At 38.6% G+C, this 25,274-nt stretch overlaps 1 protein-coding gene across 1 annotated transcript in view; it reads right to left on the bottom strand.

Annotated features, from left to right (window-relative positions):
- The window catches only part of LOC143855674 (MAG2-interacting protein 2-like), a 61,631-nt gene extending 37,376 nt beyond the window's left edge, over nucleotides 1-24,255 (bottom strand). Inside the window, exons 1-9 of the mRNA XM_077365740.1 lie at nucleotides 23,916-24,255; nucleotides 23,755-23,803; nucleotides 23,382-23,555; nucleotides 21,221-21,425; nucleotides 20,476-20,699; nucleotides 19,335-20,289; nucleotides 7,951-9,523; nucleotides 3,312-3,960; nucleotides 2,428-3,027 (exon numbers count right to left, since the gene is read on the bottom strand). Of these exons, the coding sequence (XP_077221855.1) occupies nucleotides 2,428-3,027; nucleotides 3,312-3,960; nucleotides 7,951-9,523; nucleotides 19,335-20,289; nucleotides 20,476-20,699; nucleotides 21,221-21,425; nucleotides 23,382-23,555; nucleotides 23,755-23,803; nucleotides 23,916-23,999 (4,513 nt within the window). The 5' untranslated portion in view covers nucleotides 24,000-24,255. The remainder of the gene's footprint in view (nucleotides 1-2,427; nucleotides 3,028-3,311; nucleotides 3,961-7,950; nucleotides 9,524-19,334; nucleotides 20,290-20,475; nucleotides 20,700-21,220; nucleotides 21,426-23,381; nucleotides 23,556-23,754; nucleotides 23,804-23,915) is intronic.
- Between the last annotated feature and the right edge of the window lie 1,019 nt (nucleotides 24,256-25,274).

The following is a 25,274-nucleotide window of genomic DNA, read 5'->3' as shown; positions in this document are numbered from 1 at the left end:
CCCCCAAAATTTAGAAACGGAGACATGGCTAAAATAGAAAGCACATATATATATATATATATATATATATATATATATATATATATATATATATATATATATATATATATATATATTCATAGTTTGTCAATATGGATTTGTGTGTCGTGTTTCAACACGAATATGAGTTGTGTAACATGGCAACATCTAAAAAATTAAAAATCTAGAAATTGTGACACCGGCGTACACATAAAATTATTGATTATTACACATATTTGTGTCAACACGCTCACATTAACACTCCTAGCAATGCATTTAAAAGTGTCCAAAGGAGTGTCGAAATGTGTGGACAAGCGTGTCGTGTCGGATACGGCAGGACACGTTTGTCAGCAATAAATTTGAAGTGTCGGCTAAATCATAGATCTAGATCTTTCTTAATCTTAATCTTTTCTTAATCTTCCTTTCTCTTCCCGATATCAATCGTTTCTCAATCTTGATCTATCTGAAGTTGATCTTTCCTGATCTTGATCCTTCTTTCCTTCATCTCTCCTTCTCTTGGCTGAGATCAGCACATTTTCGTCTCTCTTTCTTCTCAGAGGTTACCTACATCTGGATGACCAAGGTCGATGCCCTGTGCACTACCCGGCATGGTTTTAAATTTCGACAGAAATCCGAAATTTCAATCTGAAATTTAGGTTTTCGGTGCAGACCGAAAGTGAAATCCCTAATACCCGAAATGTTACTTTATTTTGACCGAAATTTCAACGTTTTCGGTCCGAAATTTAAGGAATATCACCAAAAACTCTGGAATTTATTCATTATTTCATATTTTCCCGAAATTTTGTACGAGATAAAATATTACTCTATTTGATTTCGTTGGATTTCGTCCGAAATTTAGAAATTTCGGTTTCGGTGAGGACCGAAACGCATTCCGAAACCGAAATTTGAAACCATGCTACCCAGTTATAGATTTTCTCTCCTTTTTTCCATTATAGCCTACAATATTTTACCCTTTGAGCCTCTTCTATTATTTTACAGCTTTTTTTTCCTTTACCAACCAAACCCCTTGTTACCCAACCTATACCACACAACCCTCACCTTTTTCCAGTAACCCTTCTAGATTCCTTTCGGGCCATAGTTGGTAGTTTGTTTTGTCACGTAGATCTGATTTGTTTGACATACCTGTTTAGAGACTTGGTTATTATTGATTAGTGAGCCAATTTCCTTAATTTGGGATCTTTGGAACTCACTTGGCTGTTTTTTAATTTTTGGGAATGCATGTTGCTATTGAATTGAACTAAAAACCATTTCTATGATCTGAAGTTCCCACAATTTAATCTGTGAACCTAAGTTTGCACCACCAAGCCACCTAATCATAGCAACAATTCAGCATTTTATTCTATGTTGAACTGATACCAGCTGCAGCAAACAAAGAGGGCACCTTGATGCCAATTGGAATCCACTCCTCTTTAGGTTTTCTTGGACCAGTAAGCCCATGGAATCGATGTGCAGGGTCTTTTGGGTGGTCAGCCTCTTTGTATGAGCGTACAAGAAAGAGGCCAGTATCAATTGTAAGTGAACTGTCCGGATGATGGTGTCAATATTGGGCCCTATCAATGTGATTTGAGCTTAAACAAAGAAGTCATGGTCATTGATAGTTTAAAAGAATTTTATTGAACCTTAATTGAATTCAACAGTGAGTTGGGGTTTGTTTTAAGTGGGGTCAATCAACAATAACATAAATACGATTTTTCAGTTTTTAGTCTTTAGGTCTGAGAAAGGGATAGAGGTTTTCAATCATTAAGATTAAAAAAAAAAAAAAACAGATGATTTTGTAGGAGGTTATGGGGTTGTTTAGTCTTATATATGGAAATCTCGAGAGAATTTTTTAGGAGGTTTTTTTTAATGTTTGAGAATTTTTGAATTGGAGAAGTGAATTTTCTTTTATTTTGGATTGGATATTCCATGCTTTGGGGTGGATTACCTTTGTCTTTACATTGATTTTTCCCTCTTGATCTGTGTGCCTCACTTTGATGTGATTGCTTCTTCCTTATTCTTGTTTTCTTGCATTTTGGACTCAGGTGGGAGAGGATTCATTATGAATTCATGAGTAATTTGTATAAAAAATCCAGTGGTAATTATGTATTGTCAGATTATGTTTTCAATCTGCTACTTTATTGTTAGGGTGGGCCCCTCCATATTGTCCTACATAGGCATTAATTGTTATCAGGGCAATCATGACTAGTTTCCATGAAGAACCCATACTCAATATTGTTCTCTTTCTGATAAACTCCCATAAACATCATCTCAAAAAAAGATAAACTCCCAAAAACCCGGTGTGTTGTGCAAATGAATGAATCAAATAACTATGGAACAGTACAAACAGTAAGATAGAAACGCTGATGTGTAAAAGATCACCCGAACTACCATTCAAAAAAAAAAGATCACCTGAACTCAAGGATGCATGTTTCTCTTGAAACGTCTCCACCAGCAACTTCCTTCTCTGAGCGGGACTTGAACATCCAAGGCTGGAGTTGTGCAGTGAACTATATGCCATCCCTATGTTCATAATACTGCAAATTTCTTGATGTCCTTCCCTTGTTCTCAGCTGCTCCTCTATTATTTTTACTCCGTGAAAAGCATCTATGAGATTTAACAAAAAAGAACATCCAAGAATATCTTCCTCTTCACTAACAGGCGGTTCCATTATTGACTTTGCAAGAGAAGCAATCACATCATCACTGGGAGCTATATCATTCCTAGCCAACCAGGATAGGATACTCACTATTGCCTCTGTTCTCACACTCACAAATTGTTTTCCACGAGTTTTTGAACCCAAAGTTGTCCTTTTGCCATATTCCGCTTTCTTACTCAGTTCAAGCAGCCAAGGAAGTTGCAAAGCGGCAAAAGACAATACTTTTCCATTTCCTCGCAAAAGAGAATCCCAACTAGTCCCAATTGAGGTCTCTTTTCCAACGGTAGAGAGTATATTTTTGATGCGGTTAAAGTGAACTTCTTGATCATCATTACCTTCCTCACCGATCGTACCTGTATAAGAATAAAAGATTAAATAACGGCACCTCCAACGGTTTAAGCTTTTGGAGTAATCGGTTGTTTCACATGGTATCGGAGCAAAGGTCCTGAGTTCAAGACTCCTTGTTATAAAAAATCCACATGTAATGGCCAACCCAAAAGAGGGGCCACATGTGCCACGTGTAGGTCAACCCTAAAAAGAGGGGCCACAAGTGAGGGGGAGTGTTAAAGTATAAAAGATTAAATAACGCCATCTCCAACAGCTTAAGCTTTTGGAGCAATCGGTTGTTTCACAGTACCTAGTACCATTTCAGAGCGATCTCTTAGGCATATTATGTCTTGAATACTGTTGGCGGGAAGTAAGATAATTGACGATCCTTGAAAAGAGAAATTCGGAGGATTTGTTCCTGATAATATCATTAACTTCTCACACTGAATTTGTGTATCTAGATCTTTCCATGCATGCAATAATTCACCTATGGATTCATCGTCACAATGACTCAAAGCAAACCCTAGAAGCTGCTTTCGAGAACTTATATCCATATTGTCAAGGACAGGGCCTCTTGCTATGGCAGCACATAAGTCCCAAATGGATCCATGCCCCTTTTTAGCCAAGACAAGACACAGATCAAAAGCCAGCTGGAGATCACCAGTAACTGCAGCTTCTCTCGCCACGGCTTCTTGCACGGCTGCTATATCATCCCAGGAATTCAATCCGAGAACTTTGGCGATTGCAATGAGTTCGTCTATGTCAAGATAGGGCCCACTTTGACTTGTAATAACCATATTAATAATTTCCATTGGATTTCTTATTTGCCTGAACTGCATTGGCAGAAGAGTGACTCCAAGGTTTGGAAGTTTAACGGTGAGAGCATCAATGATATCAGCCTCTGCTTTAACATTTTTGCTATTTGGGAAGAGGTTCAAACACTCCTTAGCCTTCCAGATCTGTAACAAGCCAAACAATGTTCTGTCAGAAGATAAATATTAGCTTTTACAACGCAGATAACAAAATGCTACAGAAACAACAAGATAAAAGTTCCAAATTAACATTGAGAGTACAAAAAATTAACACATGTAACTATATTTTTTTTAACCTTATATGGGATATATTAAATAGCATTCAGAAAGTCAATGTAAAGCTTTTACAAATGCAAACTTTGCAGAACGTGGAAGGACCCAGCACTCAAAATCAAAGAAGCGCAATTGAAAAAACATAAAGGCCACCGAACTTAAAGATTTTGATGGGGCGCCAAGCTTGGAGAAAAGGCCTCTCTCTCCAGGTGTAGCTTCCTTGGGTCTTTTCGGAAACGTAATTTATAGCCAAATTCACGTTGTTCTTGGATAAGTACGAACTGCTTTTATTAAGCTAGATGCATGTAAGGTCAGCTTTCTTGAGAAGGGTGTCGGAGGTGAGGAACGAGTATTACCTCTTTTTGCTCATTTAGGTTGTTCCAGCCGCCAACTATTGGCGGTGGGCTCTTATACCTAGCTCCAGGTGTAATGTTAAGTCTCCTTGATTGCTTTTTAAGTCAAGGTTTAACAAGTAAGGTTTTAGGCAACCTTAGGCTGAGAATTTTAGCGGTGAATCTTGGGCTTTGCTCTCTAAGGCGACTTTTGAACAAAGAAAAGAGGAATGGATAATGAAGAGCCCCTTGCATCATGCCTTGGTAATCGAGGACACAATCTTTTTATAGAATTAATGGTGTTGCACTCCATTATCGACAAGATGAGAGGAATGACTTACGTTGATGAAGAGGCAATTGCCAATTCTTTCCTCAACTGTGTTGGTCGCCAACCAGAGGATAGAAGGCATCGAAGCAACGCTTGGCACGCCGTTAGGAATACGGCCCTAGCCATAGTACAAAACATGATTGAATCCCGCTCATCCCCTGGATTTCTGGAAAGGTCAGTGGGAAAAGACGAAGAGGTTTTTCCTTCCTCTTTTCTTCAGGGATTTCTAGAGGGGCTTCAAAAAGCTTCGTGCTAAATGAAGGAAAGGATTTACGATCTTTGTTGAAGATCGCAAAGTTTGGCATTTTGTTTTGCCTGGTAATTTGAAGGGAAGATAAGGGGGAATAAGTTTGGTTCTTTTGTTACGACCTGTAGCTATCTCATAGACCTTCAGACGATGTAATTTCATGGGGGACTCCTGGTCCCTTTCTTATGTAATTCTCGTATAATCTATCAATATATTTTGTCATCTTTCAAAAAAATAAAGGCCACCGAACTGGTTTCTTCTTTCCTCAGTCAAGATCATTTCAAAGGAGTGTATTGACATCAATACATGCTTGGTGCGTAGAACTAACATCAAACCTAAGTAACCCAAACCAATTGTAGTTCATGGGATTTTGAAGAGGTACCCTGAGCCTTAACTATCTTGGCATTCTACTCACGTTGGGAGGTCTGAATGGACATATCGAGAGCCAGTGGTGGAAGGACCTGAAACTTGCTTTGACGCGTAGAAGATAGATCTCTCAGTCTCTAGTGAATCCAACTTGTCGGTGTATTGTGTGGATCCATTGAGTACTGGTATTAGTTAGTTGTTTGAAAATTAGAGAAAACTTCCTTCGGAATGGGATAATGAAATGGTTGACTGGAAAGAGTGCAAACATAGAGAGGAGTATGGTCTAGAGTCTAGATTGGAGACTAAAAGCCTGCATGGCTTTAATCTAGACCTACTTGGAAAGTTGTTGTGGCAAACACCGGTTGCTAAGGCCATTAATATCTAGGGCCTTATGAAAGGGGTCGTTTGTCAGGATCTGATGTAGCAATTGGAATAAAAGAGGTTTTTGTTTCAAACTGGCTCAGTCCATTAACGTCTAGGGCCCTAGCCCATTCCCAGTGTGCTTTATCTTCTCGTATGCTCAGATATAGGGCTAAGGCTCTTTGACGTAGATAAGTTAGAAAACAACAAACATCACAGGCCAGTGTGCAATGTGCAGGAGCATGGACGAAGTTATCATTGTTTGCTCGCATTGGTGTGAATAGTATAATCAAAGATGATATATGCAAAGGTTGTCGCATTGTGGATAAGGGATAAGCTCACAGCCAACTTCTTCAGTTATGATAAAAAGTGGATGGGATCATTGAACTCAAACCTGAGTTTACATGCAGAGACAATACCTGCTAAGCGCTTCTATTTCAGATTTCAGAAAAATCAACATATCTTCTCAGCATTTGTTGTGAGAAAAATATCACAAGGAAAATTTCAAAGTTGATCACTTCACAACAATGTTAATTACTATCAAACTACCAGTTACTCCAAAATCTGAAGCTGTTGGAGAAAGGAGTTTTTAATCTTTTGTACTTTAACAATTACTAAACCTAGAACCCAAAGGAATTACATACATACATACACACACACACACACACACACACACACACACACACACACACACACACATATATATATATATGAGGAAACTGTTGGGGAGCTAGCTTGCCCAATCACATGGGTCCCACATTTTGGGGAGACAAGTCTGTCCATTTTTGTCCTCCACAAATGGAGGGGTTAGGATGATCCTATGGAGCTGATTTTTGGTACACACCCTATCTATGATAAGGCCTTGCAAATGAATGGTTTGGATCACTCCCCAAAATGTGGGACCCATGTGATTGGGCAAGCTAGCTCACCAACAGTTTCCTCTATATATATATATATATATATATATATATATATATATATAGAGAGAGAGAGAGAGAGAGAGAGAGAGAGAGAGAGAGAGAAAACGGTTTCTACACACATGTGTAGATAAGTTATCTACACACTAGCTTAAAATAAAGTGGAGGCCCACATTGTTTGGGTGATCCAAACCATTCATTTGATTGGCCCTCACATAGATAGGGTGTCCACAAAAAATCAGCTCCATAGGATCATCCTAACCCTTCGAACCGTGGAGGCAAAAAATGGACAAATTTGTTAAGGTTTATACACGTCCATTTTACCTCCACAAATCGTAGGGTTGGGAGGATCCTATGGAGCTGATTTTTTATGGACACCCTATCTATGTGAGGGCCAATCAAATGAATGGTTTGGATTACCCAAACAATATGCCCTCCACTGTATTTTAAGCTAGTGCGTAGATAACTTGTCTACACATGTGTGTAGAAACCGTTTTCTCATATATATATATATATATATATGAGGAAACTGTTGGTGAGCTTAAGCTCACCAAACTTATGGTGAGCTAGCTTGCCCAATCACATGTTAAGCATGTTTATAAATGATAACTGGCATTGAAGGTGGAAGCAATGGAGTCGGTAGGCGACGGGAAGGAGAGAAGTTTCCACTGTATGAGAAACCAATGGGAGCAGGTGCCGCACCCTGGGTGGGTAGAAGAATCCTATCACTAAAAGTGAAGTTCAATTCATGATGTATTTATGCAATCTTAGAAATCTTGTAATGAAGTTGTAGCAATATCAGCTAGTCGCTAAAAGATCATGATAACAAGTGATTCAGAATATTAGAAGCAAACAACCCCAAAATCCCGTCTTTAAGTACTTTTGAAGCACTGGTCTGCACTTTGTCTGTTCTAACTGATAAATGTCTTAGTACTTTGTTGGCTTTAGAAGTGTAATTTAAAATTACAAACATTCCTTAAATTTTTTGAAGGTTGCACTTGTCAGAGATTCTCCAAAAGATGTAAAGACTAAAAACTATAGGTGTTGTTTTGAATTTTCGGGAAGCTGTTCATCTGCTGAGTTCAAGAATTTTTGGAATATTAAGAAGGTTCAGAAGTCTGAAATTTTAGAACAAGATTTCTAGCTAGATGCTAAATTTTCGTGGTATTTATTAGCATGTTAAATTCAATTTACAACCCTTGCTTGCATCAACAAGGTTAGAAGGCATGAAATTTCTTGACATGTCTTCAGAATTCAGATAATAGTTGTATGCATAGAAATTAATATGATGGTAGAAAGTAAAAATATACTCACTTCTGAACAAGCAAGGCTCGAAGCTGAGAAGAAATATTCCCTTGCCGCTTGAATAACAAGATTTTCTGCTTTCTCTGTTGCCAAAGCAATGTTACCAGTGCCCTTTAGATAATTCCGGGCAAGAGAAAATTTGCCAGCCTTTAGTAGTCCTCTACAGAATTCTATTAACATATATTCTATGTCTAGAAAAGGAAAAGCCTTTTCCTGAAGGCACAGCATATCATGCCACATAATTGCCCAGTCATTATCTGATCTGCCAGGCTGGCGACGCCCAAATTTTGACAGAATAAGACGAAGAAGCTGTTTTACACCCTTTTCATCTGCAGAAGCTCCTAGAAAGAAACTCATTGATTTTGGTACCTGGTAGTATGCCAAAAGCCTTCCTGCTTCTACGTGGTTTTCGGCAAGCTTAACTCTTTTCTCTAAGCTCTCAACAGATATATCCGTATCTGTTAGGTCCAGATGTTCTCCAGTAATTCCTGATGCAGAGATTGTCTTATTCACCCTTAACTTATCCTTCTGTGTATCTGACCTTCCAAAGTAATTATTTCTGTTAAATAATCTCGGAGATCCAAACCCAAGCCTTGGACTGAAATTCTTATCAGTTGGAGTGGCTTTACCTCTTAGGGTTATCGGTGGAAGCTTTGACAAAATGGACGCCATTGTGTTCCACTTATCGGTAAGTGTGCACGCATATATGCAGTAAAGGGCGATTTCTATAGCTTCAACTTCGTCCTTAAATATCCCATCAATTTGGAAATTCCCGCATCCATCCTCAATCACCTTCAAACATATGTCTAACTTATTCACTGCAGCAATCTCCTTTAGCCATCTAACAAGAAAAGAGTCCGTAGAACTCTGATCTTCCATCATCTGATCTTTAGAAGACCGGTTTTGCATAAATGGGATAGTTTTTTCTCGCAATCTTGTCACTATTGTTTCCTCATTAACTCCCTTGAGCATCATCTTAAACTTTTCATAGTCAGACAGTTGTTCCCAGGCAGCAAGACTCATGGAAAAATTCATTTCTTCATCACATACATCAGAATAAATAAGCTGCGACAAGTACGAGATATCCTCATAGTACCGCTCCAACTCCACAATACCCTTCTGGCAAGCGATTTCCACCATAGAGAGGCAGTTATCCAGTAGACCACTTAAGCTATCAATATCTCGAGCTCTATTCTTGTACCACAGAGAAAGTTCGGCAACTGAAGGCCAAACAAATCCTGGGCTGTGCTTCATGATTAGTTCCGTTCTCACTTGGACACTGCTCTCATTGTTCTTTGAATTTCTGTCAAGGAAATTTATCATTTCCTCACATTCTACCCAATCTTTGTCCCTCAGAGTAACAGTACTAGGAGGAGACCTTCCAGGAAGAAGCTGTCCATAAGTTTGAACAGGGATTGTTTCAGGAATGGCAGCTAAAATGACCAAAATGAAAGGAGACAGCGAATATGGATGACGCTTGAAAAGGAGGTTAAGGGCTCCAATCTTTCCACTTTCAGCAAGAGTGACAGCAGCTTCATTGAGAGGCACAATCCGGAATTTACCGTATTCCTGTGAAGAAAACCTGCACCAAAAAGTATCACTATATTATAATATGATACATAAAAGCAGTAACCCCAGTTGCACCCGAGGTTTTAAATGTAGGTTTTGGTGTCGGTTTCGGACACAATCGAAATTTTTAGAATTTGGGTGGAAATTTCGGTAATTTCGGTGTAAATCTTAAAATTTCAGTATAAATCATAAAATTTCGGTGTGGAACCCGGACAAAATCCGAAATTTCGGTGTTTCGGCAGAAATTTAAAACCACGGTTGCACCATATAAAGAAAATAGTCTGTTCTGAAGACATATATAAGATACAGCAATGTTTGTCCCAGATGACTAAAAGAAGTATCCAGTTGCACATCCATTTATCAATCTGAAAGGCATTCTTCTATATCTAAAATTCACAGTGATTCTCTTCTGTTACCAAAATAAAGGTCACAGATTTGTATGGAAATGAAATATCTCACGTTAAGGAAATTAAATCATGTATAACATCAATTATACATCAGAGGATGCATAGTCTTGAACACTATAGGTAAAATGTTAAAAGTTATGGAACTCATTTTGTAAAGGTACGTCAGAAGCATCATTTACTCTGCGTTGTATTGAGAAGTAGTGATCCTCTGTTCGAATGTGACATACAGGGTGAATGTGGTACCATATCTTATTTGCCAAATCATGGTTAGCTGTACAAGGATGGGTTTTGTAAACATGTAAGCATGATAGATTTAAAGCATAGTTGAATGCCTAGAGCTGGAGTTTAAGTGGAATGAAAAAACATTAGCAATAGTGTAAAAGTTAATGCACAACTAGGATAAGTACCCAGATAGAGTCCAATACTTCAATAAAGTGTTTAAAGCAGCATACACACACCATATTCATGCTGCATTTCTTGTCTATCTGGGGATTGTAGAGGCTACTAGGAGATGAAGCAAGTCAATGAGTCTTTAGACTTTTTTTTTCTTTTTTTGGAACTAAAGCTTTATTAATCAAGAAATAACCAAGATGGCCAAAATGAGGCTTTGGCCTTTACAGCCGGTTATATGGCATTTGATAATTTAACTGGTTGGTAGGTTTTATAATTAGAAGATCTAAGAGAAATTTGCACTTATGGATGATGCAATTCTTGTTTATAGGATATTTTCAGTATATGCGTCATTTTGTGCACGTTAAGCATGATAATGCAGAAACTCGCTCAAACTACAGAACCTAAAACATGTTTGTTAAAGTATAAAAGATTAAATAACGCCATCTCCAACAGCTTAAGCTTTTGGAGCAATTGGTCGTTTCACATGGTATCAGAGCAATTGCCCCGGATTCAAAACTCGTTGATATTAAAAATCCAGATGTAATGGCCAACCCAAAAGAGGGGCCACAAGTGCCACGTGCCGACCAACCCTAAAAAGAGGGGCCACCCGTGAGGGGGAGTGTTAAAAGTATAAAAGATTAAATAACACCATCTCCAACAGCTTAAGCTTTTGGAGTAATTGGTCGTTTCACAATGTTAACATGTGTACAACTGCAGCTTTTGTACAATTGTCAAGTGCCATTTTAGTCACTTCGATGATTATGAGTTTATGACACTATATGGAGATTGAGTAACTTGGATAGTGAAAAACCATTCTCTCGGAGAAACTGTGCGCTTAAGACACTATTGCTTCTTCCCTAACATGTTTAATGTTATTGGAGGTTAACATTGAGGACTATGCTCAATTTCAAAAAAAAACATTGAGGACTATGCCATTCAAAGACAAAAAAAAAAAGGCCTTCAAGTTTCAAGAAGAAATCAACCACTTTAAAAGAAAACAAATAAATTTCACTTCAGATCCACACTTTCTTTCTTTCTATATCTATGTGATGTGAAGCACTGAGACAGGCTATGTCAGCAGTTTGTTTACAGATCAATTGATCCTAAAGGTCTCGAAGAATTTCAGATATTTAAATACTTTTTTTTTAAATATCAGAGATTTAACTACTGGGATTGGAAAATTACAAATTGAAAAATTCAGTTGGATCACTCTCTCGCATGACCGTGCGCAATATTCTTTTTTTCTTCGAAGGAAAACCAAAATGCAAAAAATATATAATAGAGGCAGAGATTGCCCTACGAGAAGAGAACTATAAACATCATGCTTAGTCAACAAATCAGCAATATTGTTGACCAACTCTCAGGGTGCGTTTGGATTGCCGGAATCAAGAATCGGAATCAGCATCACATTCCAATCCTACTCCAATTCCCACTGTAAATGGAATAGTGATTCCGATTCTAGTGTTCGGGTAAGTACTGTAATTCATCAAGCGAATCAATAGTGATTCCAATTCTAGTGTTTGGTATCATCTAGACCAACCTGGAATGGAATCAAAATTTCAATTAAGTTTTTGTATTACCATTCAAAAATAACTAAATAAATAAATTTTTGCATTATTCCTAATCAATATGATTCAGTATTTTCATAAGCATCAATAAGACTTATTAAGATCGTAATATACCGATCTCAATTCTAATAAGACTTATTAAGACTTTCCTATATTGATCTCAATTCTAGGATGGATGGATAACATTTTGTTATGGCCAAGGAACATGCCCCATCAATCATCTTCATGGATAGAATTGACAGTATTGGATCTGTTCGCATGGAGTCAGGGACTGGCAATGGTGATGGCGAAGTGCACAGTACCATGCTTGAGCTTCTCAACAAAACATCACAGCTGAATCTGCTGGCCATTTATGTTGATCATTGAGCACTGTGCCATGTGCATTGGAGCGGGTGATTCAGTACATGGTTTTAAATTTCGACCGAAATCCGAAATTTCGGATACCGGTGGGGACCGAAACCGAAATTTTCCGAAATTCAATTTTTCGCCATTTACCAAATTTCGGATTTCGGTCGGTAATTTCGGTCCGAAATTTCGGTTTAATGACATTATTTATTAAAAAAAAAAAAGTGTTACAAAATTTCGGAATTTCGGTCCGGAATTTGGAACCAAATTACCAAATTTCGGTTTTTGGTGGGGTCCGAAACGGTTACTGAAACCGAAATTTTAAACCACAATTCAGTAGACCATTTATTTTTACATTGTTCTGTAGGCAGAGAGATTTGGTGTGGTATTTTGCAGTGCTTTGGAATATCCTTGGTATTCCCTAACTCCCTTGGCTCTCTCTTGGAGTGTTGGCAACTGAGCCTTTGGAGGAAGAAGGGAAACATTCTTTGGAACATTGCCCATTTGGCAGTAGTTTGGGTGTTGTGGAAGGAGAGGAATGTCAAGATATTTAAAGGACGATCTAAGAGAGCGCCTTTATGCTCGATAAGGCTATTGCCCTCACTATATCCTGGGCTAAATCTATTCCTTCCTTCATATTCGTCTTGGCCTTTGAGCTATGGTATGGTTGGAGGGAGGTATGCTTTAGCTTGGAACAAAGACCATCAGTTGTGAAAGAGTGGGAGCCGCCACCCCCTGGATTCTTAAAGCTAAACTTTGACGGTTCCAGTATTGGTAACCCGGGGCCGGCTGGTATAGGGGGTGTTCTTAGAGATGAGGGAGGAGATGTGAAGTGGGCTTTTGCAGGCCCAATCGGAGTGGCGGACTCAAATGAGGCGGAGGTCCGTTCTGTGCATCAAGGCATAAAGTTTTTAGGTAGCGAAGATTTGAATATAGTGCTGGTAGAAGGTGATTCCATAAATGTTATCCGTTGGTTGTGCAGATCTGAAGCTTTCCCTTGGAGATTCGCTGACTACTTTGAGGAGATAAAGGACTTAGTGTGAAGCTCTGCTATTTCCTTCCACCATATTAGGAGGACGACTAATGGGGTTGCGGATAGGCTAGCTTGAGAGGGGTTGCACTTAGAGGATATTGAGCAATTTGATTTCCTCCCGCTCTAGATCGGTGTTGTCTGTGTATTTTAGCTTTCTCATCATATTATACTTTGTTCCCTCTTTTCTTTCATTTGATTTTGTACTCTGACCACCTCAGTCTTCTTTACTTAACGATATCTTGGTCATTCTAAAAACAAAACATTATAACTAAATCATTGAACACTCCAAACATAAAAAAGTAGAAAAAAACCCAATTCCAATCATAGAGAAGAAAATCCCCAAAACCCATCTGGCATCTCAATTGAGGCAGAAAATACAAAAGCAAATCAAACCAATAATCTAGATCAAGCCCTCCCTTGGGATATCCTAAAAATATACTAGATAAGAATGAGTTTGATACATAGAATCGACTTGAAGAAAATTGCAAAAAAAAAAAAAAAAAAAAAGGTGCATATGGTGCAGAGCTTAAGGTGGCGTGCACGAAAGCAGGAATGTTTGCCCTGAGGGGGAGTAGGGTTCACATAACACAATAAGTGATGCAGATTGTAGGCCAAATAAGAGGCATATTTGCCCATTAGGATTTTTATTTCCATGTTATTTAGTTGCTAGGATTTATATTTCCATGTTTTTAGTTTTTAGGACTTTTATTTTCCATGCTATTTAGAATTAGGGAATTTATTTATTTTTCATGAAATTTTAGTTTAATTGCCAATATAAAGGCCTCATTGTATTAGAGATTTTAACTTTTGGATGATTAATTGAATTGAGAGCTTCTCCCCCAGATTTCTTTCTTCCTCTATTCCTCTACTCCTCTTCTCCTATTCTTCCCTCTCTTCTCTTCTTCCCTACTCTTCTTCTATTCTTCTCCTTCTATTCTCTTCTTCTCCCCTTTCTTCTATTTCTCTTCCCGGTTCTACATCAAATTTGGTATCAGAGCAAAAGATCCAAGAGCGAAAGATCGCATCCGAAGCACCACCGGTAACACGCCACGCAAAGTTTTCCGCAAAACCTTCCCCAAAAGGTACGCAAACCAGTCCTTTAAATATCACAATCAGCCTATGCCTCATCTCCACCCGCCTCTGAATAAAGATTGATTGGCTTCTCCCCTCATCTCCACTCGCCTCGATCTTCCAAATCTAGCCGTGGAAATTCTTCCACAATCACAGACCCTACCATCACCCCCCTTCTTCCCTTCATAGCCAGACCAATAGAAACCCAAACCAGCCACCTTTCCACCTTTTCTTCCACCCAAAACTCCCTTGAATTTAGGCCAAAGCAACCACCTGAGAGAGAACCACCTGCAATACGTAAACCTACAGCCCAAAATAGCCTCTAACTGTTGCCGAGGGTCCTCACCATCCTTGTTGACTTGTGCTACAGACCCTCATTCCGCTTTTCCAACAATTTTTTGGAGGAAGAAGTTGTACCAAGGTTGCCAGAGCGGGAATCGAAACGGGAATCGAAGGCTCCCAGGGAAGAATCCTGCTCAAGGTTGCCAGAGCGGGAATCGAAAGCGGAAATCGAAGGCTCCCAGGGAAGAATCCTACTTCCTTGAGCTGTACTAGGTATTCTCGGATTACACGTGTGGCTAGCACGACAAGCAATTTTCTAGAGAAAGGATATCACGTGCTGCACTGTTTTGGGTAAGTAATAAACTTTAAAAGAAAAAGTGATATTACTACTCCTTGTGGGACCCACTACTATTTACATTAGCTGGGTAAGTTACGTGTAACTTACCAACTCTATTAGAGGGTTGCCAAGTTAGGTATATGTGTTTAAGTGGAAAGTGGAAAGTGGTATCTCTTGGAAAGTGGAAAGTTGTTTCTTGATTTTCCTAGAAATCCTGCTCTTGCTTACTTGTTGCTGACATCATCAGAAAAGAAATAAAAAGAGCAAAAATAGAGAGGTCTCTAATAAGCATAAAGGGGATAGTTATAAGAGATTCCCAAGATAACTTTCCTACAGCTGTCAAGAGCAATAAAGTTGAGTTGTATCTTACCCATTTACTGCTTTAAATTGTCATTCAAAAAGGAACGTGCCCAGCTTGTAGAGACAAAAGTGACTTACAGCAAATTATTTTTGGTTTTAGAGAAAGTTACTTTTACCTTCTTTACCCAACCCAATAACTTGCACAACAAGTTTCCAAAGAAGGGAAGAAAGATACGGCAGTAAAGTTGAAAATAAAAGCACTGTTTTATTGGTAACTTCCACCTTACTTTTTGCAGCAGTCACTTGCCACTTGTCACGACAGTGAGTTTGGGAAAAAAATAGCCTATCACATCCCCCATTCTTCCCTTGGACACCCCTTCCTCACTTAGAAACACCAATTAAACCCCCTCTTTTTACCTTTAGGCACCCCCCTCCATAAAAAATCAGGAAAAAAAAGAAAAGAAAAAAAAAACAGAAGTATAACTTTCTTTTTCTCTCAATCCGAGTCATCCGGGAGTCCGATTTGAGATCCGAGACAGCCATTGTGTTCCTTTCGACATGACTGACAGACAAGACGGTTGAATTCATTTTTTGAGATTGATCCCAACGGCTCCACCATTTGTTCCATATTTCTATGGTTATGATGCCCACCACTATCCCTATAGAGATGTCGAGGATACGTTTCTAGAATGGATCACGTCACTTGATGCATATCATAAGTACTATGGTTATAATCATGAAATAACCATTCGTTGCGTCAAGGATACAGTATGCAGAGACGCCAAGTTAAAAAGGCAATTCTTTGTGCTAGAGCGCAATGATTTAGGAAAGCCACGATTCCGTCTATGAGAAGAAGTTCGTTATGAATTTATGAACATTTATGTATATCATTATCAACAGAGATTGAAACGTGAACGAGCAGTGTATAAACAAAGATTGATGCGTGAAGTAGTCGCTCGACGAGAAGTTGCTCGATTTGAACAAGAAGCTGAATTTCAGGTCATATTGGAATGGATAGTGCGTGACTTTGATGAGAGGAAATTGGTACGCGAGGAGGCAGCTCGCCGTGAACGTGAAGCCGCCGCCTGTCGTGAACGAAACGTCGCAGCCAATCGTGCACGAGAGGCCGAAATTAAAGCAGCGAAGGAATTTGCTATCACTATTGACAAGCCAGACACAGATGGTGCTCTTGATCCGACCGATGATATTGTGGATGACATCATTATAGTTGTTGAGCCCATGATTATGTCAGATACTGAGTCCATGATGGCAGATACTGAGTCAAAGATGTCTGATATAGAGCCAGAGAGTCCAGTGATTGATGAGGCCGACATCGACGAGCATGGCGATTCAGGGATTTCCCTAGACCGATTGTCGAACATCCAGAGAGACCCCTTGACACTTCCACAGGTATTGTGTTAGAACCACGAGAAGTTGTTTCATTGATAGAGTCGATCGAGCACCGCCATGAGTCAAAGGAGAGTGACTTGACTGTTGAGGCATTGCCAGATCATGTAGAGCACAAGCAGTTCATTGAGGATACTGATTTCATATCATTACATGAGCGCAATGACATCATTGCTTCTCCAATAGATGTCTCGATAGAGATATTTTGGAGATTGAGACCGAGGATTTCAGTGCACATGATGATAATCAGAAGGATTGTCAACCTGACATCACTGAGCCTGATACAGGTCTAGCAGATGGTTTTATTACTGATTCCATTGAGCCGGATTTGATACCAGCAGGTGATCTCCTTATTGAGGCTGGTCATGGATTGGTACTGCCCATAGCTGTTATTTCAATCCCACCAATCCAGGAGGAATGCGTTGCCATTTTTCCAGCTTCATTACTTATCAGGAAAGGTTCGCGTATTTATGATTCCACATGGGCGATTTCTTTACTCTCATTTCGTCGGCATTTTAGATGCTTCTCAGAGTTATCACGCGCTTTATACATGAGAGAGTTTGATGTGTTACTACTACTATTGCTCGAGTTGCTCATCTACATATTTGATCCAGGTGGACTAAAACTCGAGGTCGAGTTCTTTTCAAGAGGGGGAGAATGTTGCAGATTGTAGGCCAAATAAGAGGCATATTTGCACATTAGGATTTTTATTTCCATGTTATTTAGTTGCTAGGATTTATATTTCCATGTTTTTAGTTTTTAGGACTTTTTTTTTCCATGCTATTTAGAATTAGGGAATTTATTTATTTTCCACAAAATTTTAGTTTAATTGCCTATATAAAGGCCTCATTGTATTAGAGATTTTAACTTTTGGATGATTAATTGAATTGAGAGCTTCTCCCCCAGATTTCTTTCTTCCTCTATTCCTCTACTCCTCTCTTCTCCTATTCTTCCCTCTCTTCTCTTCTTCCCCTACTTGTATTAGAGATTTTAACTTTGGATGATTAATTGAATTGAGAGCTTCTCCCCCAGATTTCTTTCTTCCTCTATTCCTCTACTCCTCTTCTCTTATTATTCCCTCTCTTCTCTTCTTCCCCTACTCTTCTTCTATTCTTCTCCTTCTATTCTCTTCTTCTCCCCTTTCTTCTATTTCTATTCGCTTTCTTCTATTTCTCTTCCCGGTTCTACATCAATAAGATTTTGAGATGGTAGTGGCTCACTCAAGAAGAAGGATGTGGTGTTCAGCCAGATGAATGTTATTGAAAAAAATTGAAAAGCAAGAAATGACATGAGGGAGAGGAGAGGAGATAGGGTCGTCAAGAATCGCGTGACTCAGGTGACGAGAGTAGAAGGTAATGCGCCGTTTTATTTTAATTCCCGGAATCAGAATACCACATCTTCGGTGGGTATAATGTTCCGCCAAAAGTTCCAGCCCAAATTCTGCTAGGGGTCTTTCCATTCCCATCACTCGTTGCACCCAAACGCCAGAATAGGTGGGAGAGGTATCATATGCTGATTCTCATTCCCTATTCCGGTATACCAAACGCGCCCTCAGGGTATCGACAAAACATAGCATTCCTCTCCCTACAAAGATCTAATATTGTGTCAATCTAGAGTGGCAAACTCCACGATCCTGGGCTTTGGAGATGAGCCCAATAAATGATGCTGATCGAGTCATTTCCACCTGTTAAGAGTATATATACCATAGTGTTATTGTTTTTCTACACATATATCTTTTTAATTTTTCAATTCATTAAAGGCAGTTGTAATTATGATCCTTTTTCCTGTGATTCATAATAAAAGAGAGATGAGGATCCCCACACAGAAAACTATCTCACGAACTCCCTCCACTCTTCTTTTTTGTCCTCCACTCTTTATTCTTTAGTATTCCAGATGGTATCAAAGCAAGATATTGAATACTAGAGGTGAATCATAAAATAAAGAAAATGTACACAGATTTATGCTTTTGCTTTAAAATAAGCCAGATCAAAGGATTTTTTATCGCGTCTGTACGGGCGTTCAGCTAATGTCATCAGCCATGCAGCCACCAACCCCTGCAGGGAATGCTAGTAACATGTCCAGGATGGAATCAAGAAACTACCCAATCATTTTTTTCAAGTCTAGTGGGGATACTCTAAAGAATACATCTAGGCCGCTGATCAGACATAAGGTAGAGTTTATTGAGAATAACCATTTTACAAAAATGTGTTTCTATTTCATAAAAGTATGTTAAGACAATAAGGGAGTAGTTTTTTTTTTTTTGTAGGGGTGGGGGGAGGAGAGAAGTCGTTACCATTCCTGGATGTTGCAAGGAAGCAAATCAAAAGAACAGTTCCGCAGTATTATCATGCTACATGTGTGTGTGTGTGTGTGTGTGTGTGTGTGTGTGTGTGTGTGAATTTGCTAGGCAATTTCGCGGCTGGCTTTTGCATGAGAGAACAGCCACCTCATATGAATTAAATGAATCAGACAAAATCTGCTAAAAAGTGAGTCTGTGTGGCTATTTCCTCATGCCAAAGTCAGCCGCGAAATGACTTTCTGAGAAATGGCCTAGGAAATCCCTATGTGTGTCTGTGTGACTGCTGAGATCATTAGGCACATCCATGTGAAATACGCATGAGGAACTTTGAACACTTCAAATTTGTCATCTACCAAGAATAAGATAAAGAGATGTTACCAACCTGCCCATGTTTATCCCGACAAAAGTCTCCAGCCTGTCTCTACATTGCAATAACTGAAGCCTCACCATCCGAAACTTCCAAATTAGGCTACACTGGCCATCTTTAGATTCTGAAAATCTGTATTTTTCAGTGATCAGAAGCCCATACGAAAGTAAAGCTTTCACAGCATCTTCAGTTGGTCCTATTCTATTGAGACATTCGGATAGTACAAACAATTGATCCTCGATTTTTGATAGAAACATTTTTATTTCCGCAGTTCCTTGATCAGAATGAAGCCACTGTGATTTGAAAACTTCATCCTTTTCCAACCCATGACGACTAGCGAAGTCTAAGGCAGCCTGGTATTGTTGATTGCTGATGAAAACATTATACATTTCAGAAACAGATCTCTCTAAAAATGACAACAAACTCCATCGCAATCTAGTAACGCCCAGCTGATTTTGCAGGTCACTTGAGTGTCCTCCCTCGGACGATTTAGTCTCCAAAACAAAAGTGCATCCTTGGGACTGTCGAATATTTCCTAAAATAGGCATGGAAAATACTGGATCATTCTCTAGAAGTTTCATACCGCTAAGAATGTCGAGCATGGTGATAACGCCACCCCTCTTCGCAAGAACAATAATATGTTCAGACCACCATGTGAAATCTACAATATCATGCAGGCTTTTCGTTCTTCCAGGTGACAATTTATCAGTTATTCGAGAGTCACAACTCTTGCCGAAATCAACAATGGAAAGAGAATGTGTTTCACCATCCAGGTGGAAAATATCTAAGCTTCCTGTCAAATCTAAAGTAGCAACATAATTGCCCTGTGATGAGAATAACACTTTAGGGGTTGTGAGGGTTCCTGTATAACCTTTTGCGGTGGAAAATAAGCCTTCAAAATGAGGAGTGGAGAACAAATGCACTAGTTCTGAATTGCTAGTTATATGCCAAATGGAGAGACAATAGAATCCTGACAAAAAATCAGACACCTGTCAGAAAGATTTCCATTTCCACTAACCTGCTGACAGGAAATTTTCCCAATCAAATAGCTTGAATTAGATAAATACAAACATTAATAAACAGCGTTGTTTGAAAGAGAACCAAGGAAAAGGATCCAATTGCATGACCAAATCAAAGTAAGAGTGAAAAGTAGTACCAGAATTATCTGCCGAGTTGTCTGAGACAGTACCAGCACCAACAACTAGGACTAGCAAGGAAAGATCTGAATAAAAATCCAGGCATGACACGTTCTGAGGGAACTGCCTCTCTGGTGTCAAGCGAGTATTTGAGTTGGGCAGAGAGGAAATGATTGCATTTGGGTCCTGACCAACCTCAATATCATGAAGCAACCCATCTGATGTAAGAATGGTGAAGCTACACCTGTAGAAAACTCCATTCCCTTAATCAATCACTATAACCTCCTCCCTACCTTCTCAAGCATAATTACAAGGTTTTAAATGTCGGTTTCAGCCACCACTGGTGAAAATTTTGGCCCAAATCATGTAAAATTTTGACAAGAATTTCATTTTTTTTTTTTTGTTTCCACCAAAATGTATAAAATTTCGGTGGAAATCTTTAACATTTCAGTGGAAATTTTGTAAATAAGGCTGAAAAATGAAATTTCAAATGAAATTTCGGAATTTCAGCAAATAACTGGAAAATTTAGGGGAAATCATGTAGAAATCCGATTCAATGGACCGAAACTGAAATATTTCAGCTGAAATTTTGGATTTCGGCCGAAATTTAAAACTATGCATAACTAAACACACAACAAGGATGTGACAAAAGGCAACTTTTGCTATGTCTCTCCCTCTTGGTGTGAGAGTCCCATGTTCAAGTTGAGATGCCACTCTATAGGATTTTTGGGTGAGTGAAACCAAGGGGGAAAAACCAATACTTACAAGTAAGAATTTTTTGAATTGGGCTCATCCAGCACAATCAAGCCAATAATTGCCGCAGATAATTTAAACTGACTCTTTGTTATCCTTGTTATCTCCTCCCCATTTGATTTTATAAAATAAAGTGTATCCATGCCATCAATAACTCCAAGAACACCGTGGGAATCTGACCAAGCTCCATGAATGAAAATAGTTGACCTTGCATTACCTGCTTACACTGAATCCATGTTAAACAATATTGTTTCACATCTGATGTTGTAAGAGACAGTAAAACTTGGAGAAGGATAACCAAGAGCACAAAGCTAGAGTCATGTGACTTATCATACATTGCTGAACAGAAAACTAGCAAATCCCACCTTATCTAGTCTGTGGATTTATTGCAATTATGATCACAGCTCAAAGTATAGAGTGAAATTCCAAAATGATTTTTTTTTTTGAATGGTTGATTACAAAATGATTTTACTGCAGATTAGACCAAGAATAAAAATTCTCCCATCAAGGAAAAGAAAAAACCGAACCATGTCCAAACCATCAGAAAAATGATCCTTCAAACCAAACCATGTCCATACTATTAGTATGAACCAACACTGAAAGGAAAAGCATCAAATCAAAGAAGGGAATTTGTGACGAAAAGGCAAACAGATGGTCAACCTCATGGTCACGAATGACAAGAAGCTATTAAATAAAAAAACGCTAGTTCAAGAAGCTTCTGACTCCCATTGAGCTGTTAGAAATAAAAACCAATGTAGTGATGACGGCACTAAGACCATGCTACCGAGAGACAGGTCACTCCTGTACTGGATACAAGAATGGGTACATGGTACACTACTTCCCCAAGTATACATTATGGTGAGCATAGGTTTATTTGGCTCATTGCTCCGGTCTGTAATACATTGAAGGAGGTTCATAATATTAAGTATACGTACACTAGCAGAGTTATACATATAACTATGTACAAAATGATATTGTCAGTTTGGCATATTTTCGTTTCCTAATTACAAAATTAGAAATACTCCTTAAATTTTTTGGCCCATCCTGAATCACAAATGACCCATGATTTGGAATCATTTAAAAAATGGCCATGATTTGGAGCAATCAACCCAGCTTTTGGAATGAAAGGGGGGAGTGCTTTCCAGTACCCCTGCACCAATGATTTCAGCTCAGACGCCTTAGTACCAAAAGATGCTCTGAGGATTCAATACCAAGCACTTCCCTTGGTAGTTAAATCCGGGGAGTATAAATAAAATTAATGTGGTTTAGTTTTAGGGAAATGATATGTGCCCCCCCTCCCTTCCCTTTTAATGTTATCCGTTAAGTTTTTAAAGGAAAAGAAAAAAGTTAAAGGGGGTGAATTTATCCTCAATCAGTGAGCCATTCTCACAGAAACCGTTAAAGTGAAGGGGGGGATATCATTTCCCTAGTTTTAACTATTGCAACGTACAGGGGAAATCAGGTCAACAAAAAAAAAACATAATTGCAAAGTCGCAATACCATTTCATTGGGGTAACTTGTGCCACTGCCGCACTGTATGCCTCCATATTAGTAAGTGACAGGGAAACCAAGACAGTTACGTCCTCATTAATGGCTACTTTAGCTAGAGAAAAATATTACAGGAGGAGACCAACGACAACTGCAATTAATATTGATGCTTCATCCCTGGAAACTAGGGTTGAAGTACTCCCCCATCTATCACAAGTAGTGTTTGCAACTTTTTAACTATAATAATACAACTTTATGTTGTTAACCATGTAATGATTACACCATGTTCTTGGTCATATAACTCTTCCAATTCCCACAATTTGGTTGTTCAAAACATGTTTAATCAACCATTTACAGCATAAAACATAAACACATCATTATGCAAGAGTTACCATCTTTTGGATTAGCATCATGTGACAATATCAAAAACCTCTCTCTACAAATTTATACCCTTTTTGTAGGCAAACTGTTTAACTTTCAAGCTATCAACTAAAGGGAACGTCTTGAAGCTTAATTCCTCTTGTAGCATCATTATAATTTGGATTTACTAGTAATTTCTCCTATTATAGTAATAAAAATCTCAAAAAGTTCTTCCTACCAATAAATAAAACAATATGATTGACATGGCAATTTATACCGATAATTTCATATAATTCTCCAAGAAATCATTTGGGGTAAACCTTACTGGTAAAAATCCCACATGGCTCCATGTAGTTATCATCTTTACGCAGGATGGTTATCTGATTTCTGGAAACTACAGCAATATAATCGCCCCGTGGGGAGATAAATAGCGACTCGGACTTCCTCAATATTCTCGGGCGTTTATATTCGTTCCATTTCTCTTTAAGCTGATTTATACCTTCATCACATAGGAAAACACATCATTAAAAAAAAAAAAAAAAAAAAAAACTAACAGTCAAATTAATGAACCATAGGAAAAATCACAAAAAGGAAATTAATAGCACACAATCCATGCCTTTTACAAGAAGATTAGAATTTAAAGAATAAAACAACATAATTTGATTTTTTGCACACATTTTAGATAAGATAAAACATACCTTGAGCTGAAAGCAAAGTGAAAACACTGATTTTTGGATCTTCATTTGTCTGAATTTCAAAAGAAAAAGACAAAGATATATCAAATTAAAGAGAAAAGAGGCTACAAATTATAAATGTAAGAGGAATGGAATTGAGATTTAAGAAAAGAAAAGATTTTTACTTGTTTGTGAGAAAAATCCGTAGGAAAAGTTCTGGAAGCGTGATAACAGGTCTCGTAAAGCACTTCTCGAACGGTTTCTTCCATTGGGAATTTTTCTCTGTTCGGGATTTTAAAACCCTCGAACTGCAATTTAGAACAAACCCAATAGAAATTTATAGGGTTGAAATATATTGTCTAATATCCTTTTGAATTGCAGGAAACCAATCAACAACAACAACAAAAAAATGAAGAATAAAACTTTCATCACAAAGTGCCTTCCCATATCACTCATTCGATTTTTAGCTTTTCTATAGAAACTCTGTTGAATACGGTGGGCAGGGGTGCAGCTCGGGTTGTGATCACAACTCGATCCCAACCCGAGGAACCATTTATTCAAGTCGAACCCGACCCAACCCGACTCGAGTTCCAACTTGATGAGGTTCAACCTGATCCAACCCAAGGAACCCTTTTTTTGTCCAACCCGAGCTCCAACCCGACCCGACCAAAGTTTTTAAGCTAAAAACCTAAAACAAGGGAAATGATATAATCACACCCATATTTTGATATTTTCACAAACCATCATATCTTTTAGTATTTTAAGGGCCGTCGAAAGGTTATTACATTTCCCAAAAAGTGTTCAAGGAAAGACAGCTTGGTCTTTGCAAATATCAAAATATGGTTGTGCTGATATCATTTTCCAGAAAAAATGATTAAAAAAATGTCGCGTTTCACCCGGGTTGCCCAAGCCATCACATGAACCCGACCCGAACTCAACCCACGTTAAGAACACCCAATGTGAATCTGACTCGAAAGACACCCAACCCGACCTAACCTTTTTTTCAGGTTGAACCCGACCCGAGTTGCACACCTAACGATGGTGGAATCAAGCAAGGAGATTTCCATCCGAAATGTAATAGGGAGTTTTTATATGGTGTAAGCACACGTAGTCTAGTATTTTTCAAAAAGTATTGTACGGCTTACACCATAGGATGATCCAAACCATCCGTTTGATGCGGCAAAAGGTAAATAGGTTGTGCCCCAAAATTCATCTCCATAGGATGATCCCAACCCGTGAGATCTATAGAGGTTTCCATAATAAACGGTTCCTTTATAGATCGGATGGCTAGGATCAACCTATGGAAATGATTTCTGGGGAATAACCCATTTACAATGTGGCCCATAGAATGGATGGTTTGGATCATCATATCCTGAAATTTAGGCGTCATGTCCCATCCGGCATATAAGTGCAAAGATTTAAACTTTCATTGATTGTGGCATATAAGTGCAAAGATTTAAACTTTCATTGATTGGATGAAGTAGACCATTGATTGCATGTAGATAAAACATAGATCTTTAACAATGAAAAGCGCTACAACCTTG

This window comes from Tasmannia lanceolata, unplaced genomic scaffold (assembly GCF_043159265.1).
Source record: "Tasmannia lanceolata isolate RefF3 unplaced genomic scaffold, GAP_Taslan_0.1 ptg000023l, whole genome shotgun sequence".
In the NCBI taxonomy this organism is placed as follows: Eukaryota; Viridiplantae; Streptophyta; class Magnoliopsida; order Canellales; family Winteraceae; genus Tasmannia; species Tasmannia lanceolata.
The sequence above is the reverse complement of the archived record's forward strand: the minus strand, read 5'-3'. Positions and strand labels throughout refer to the sequence as shown.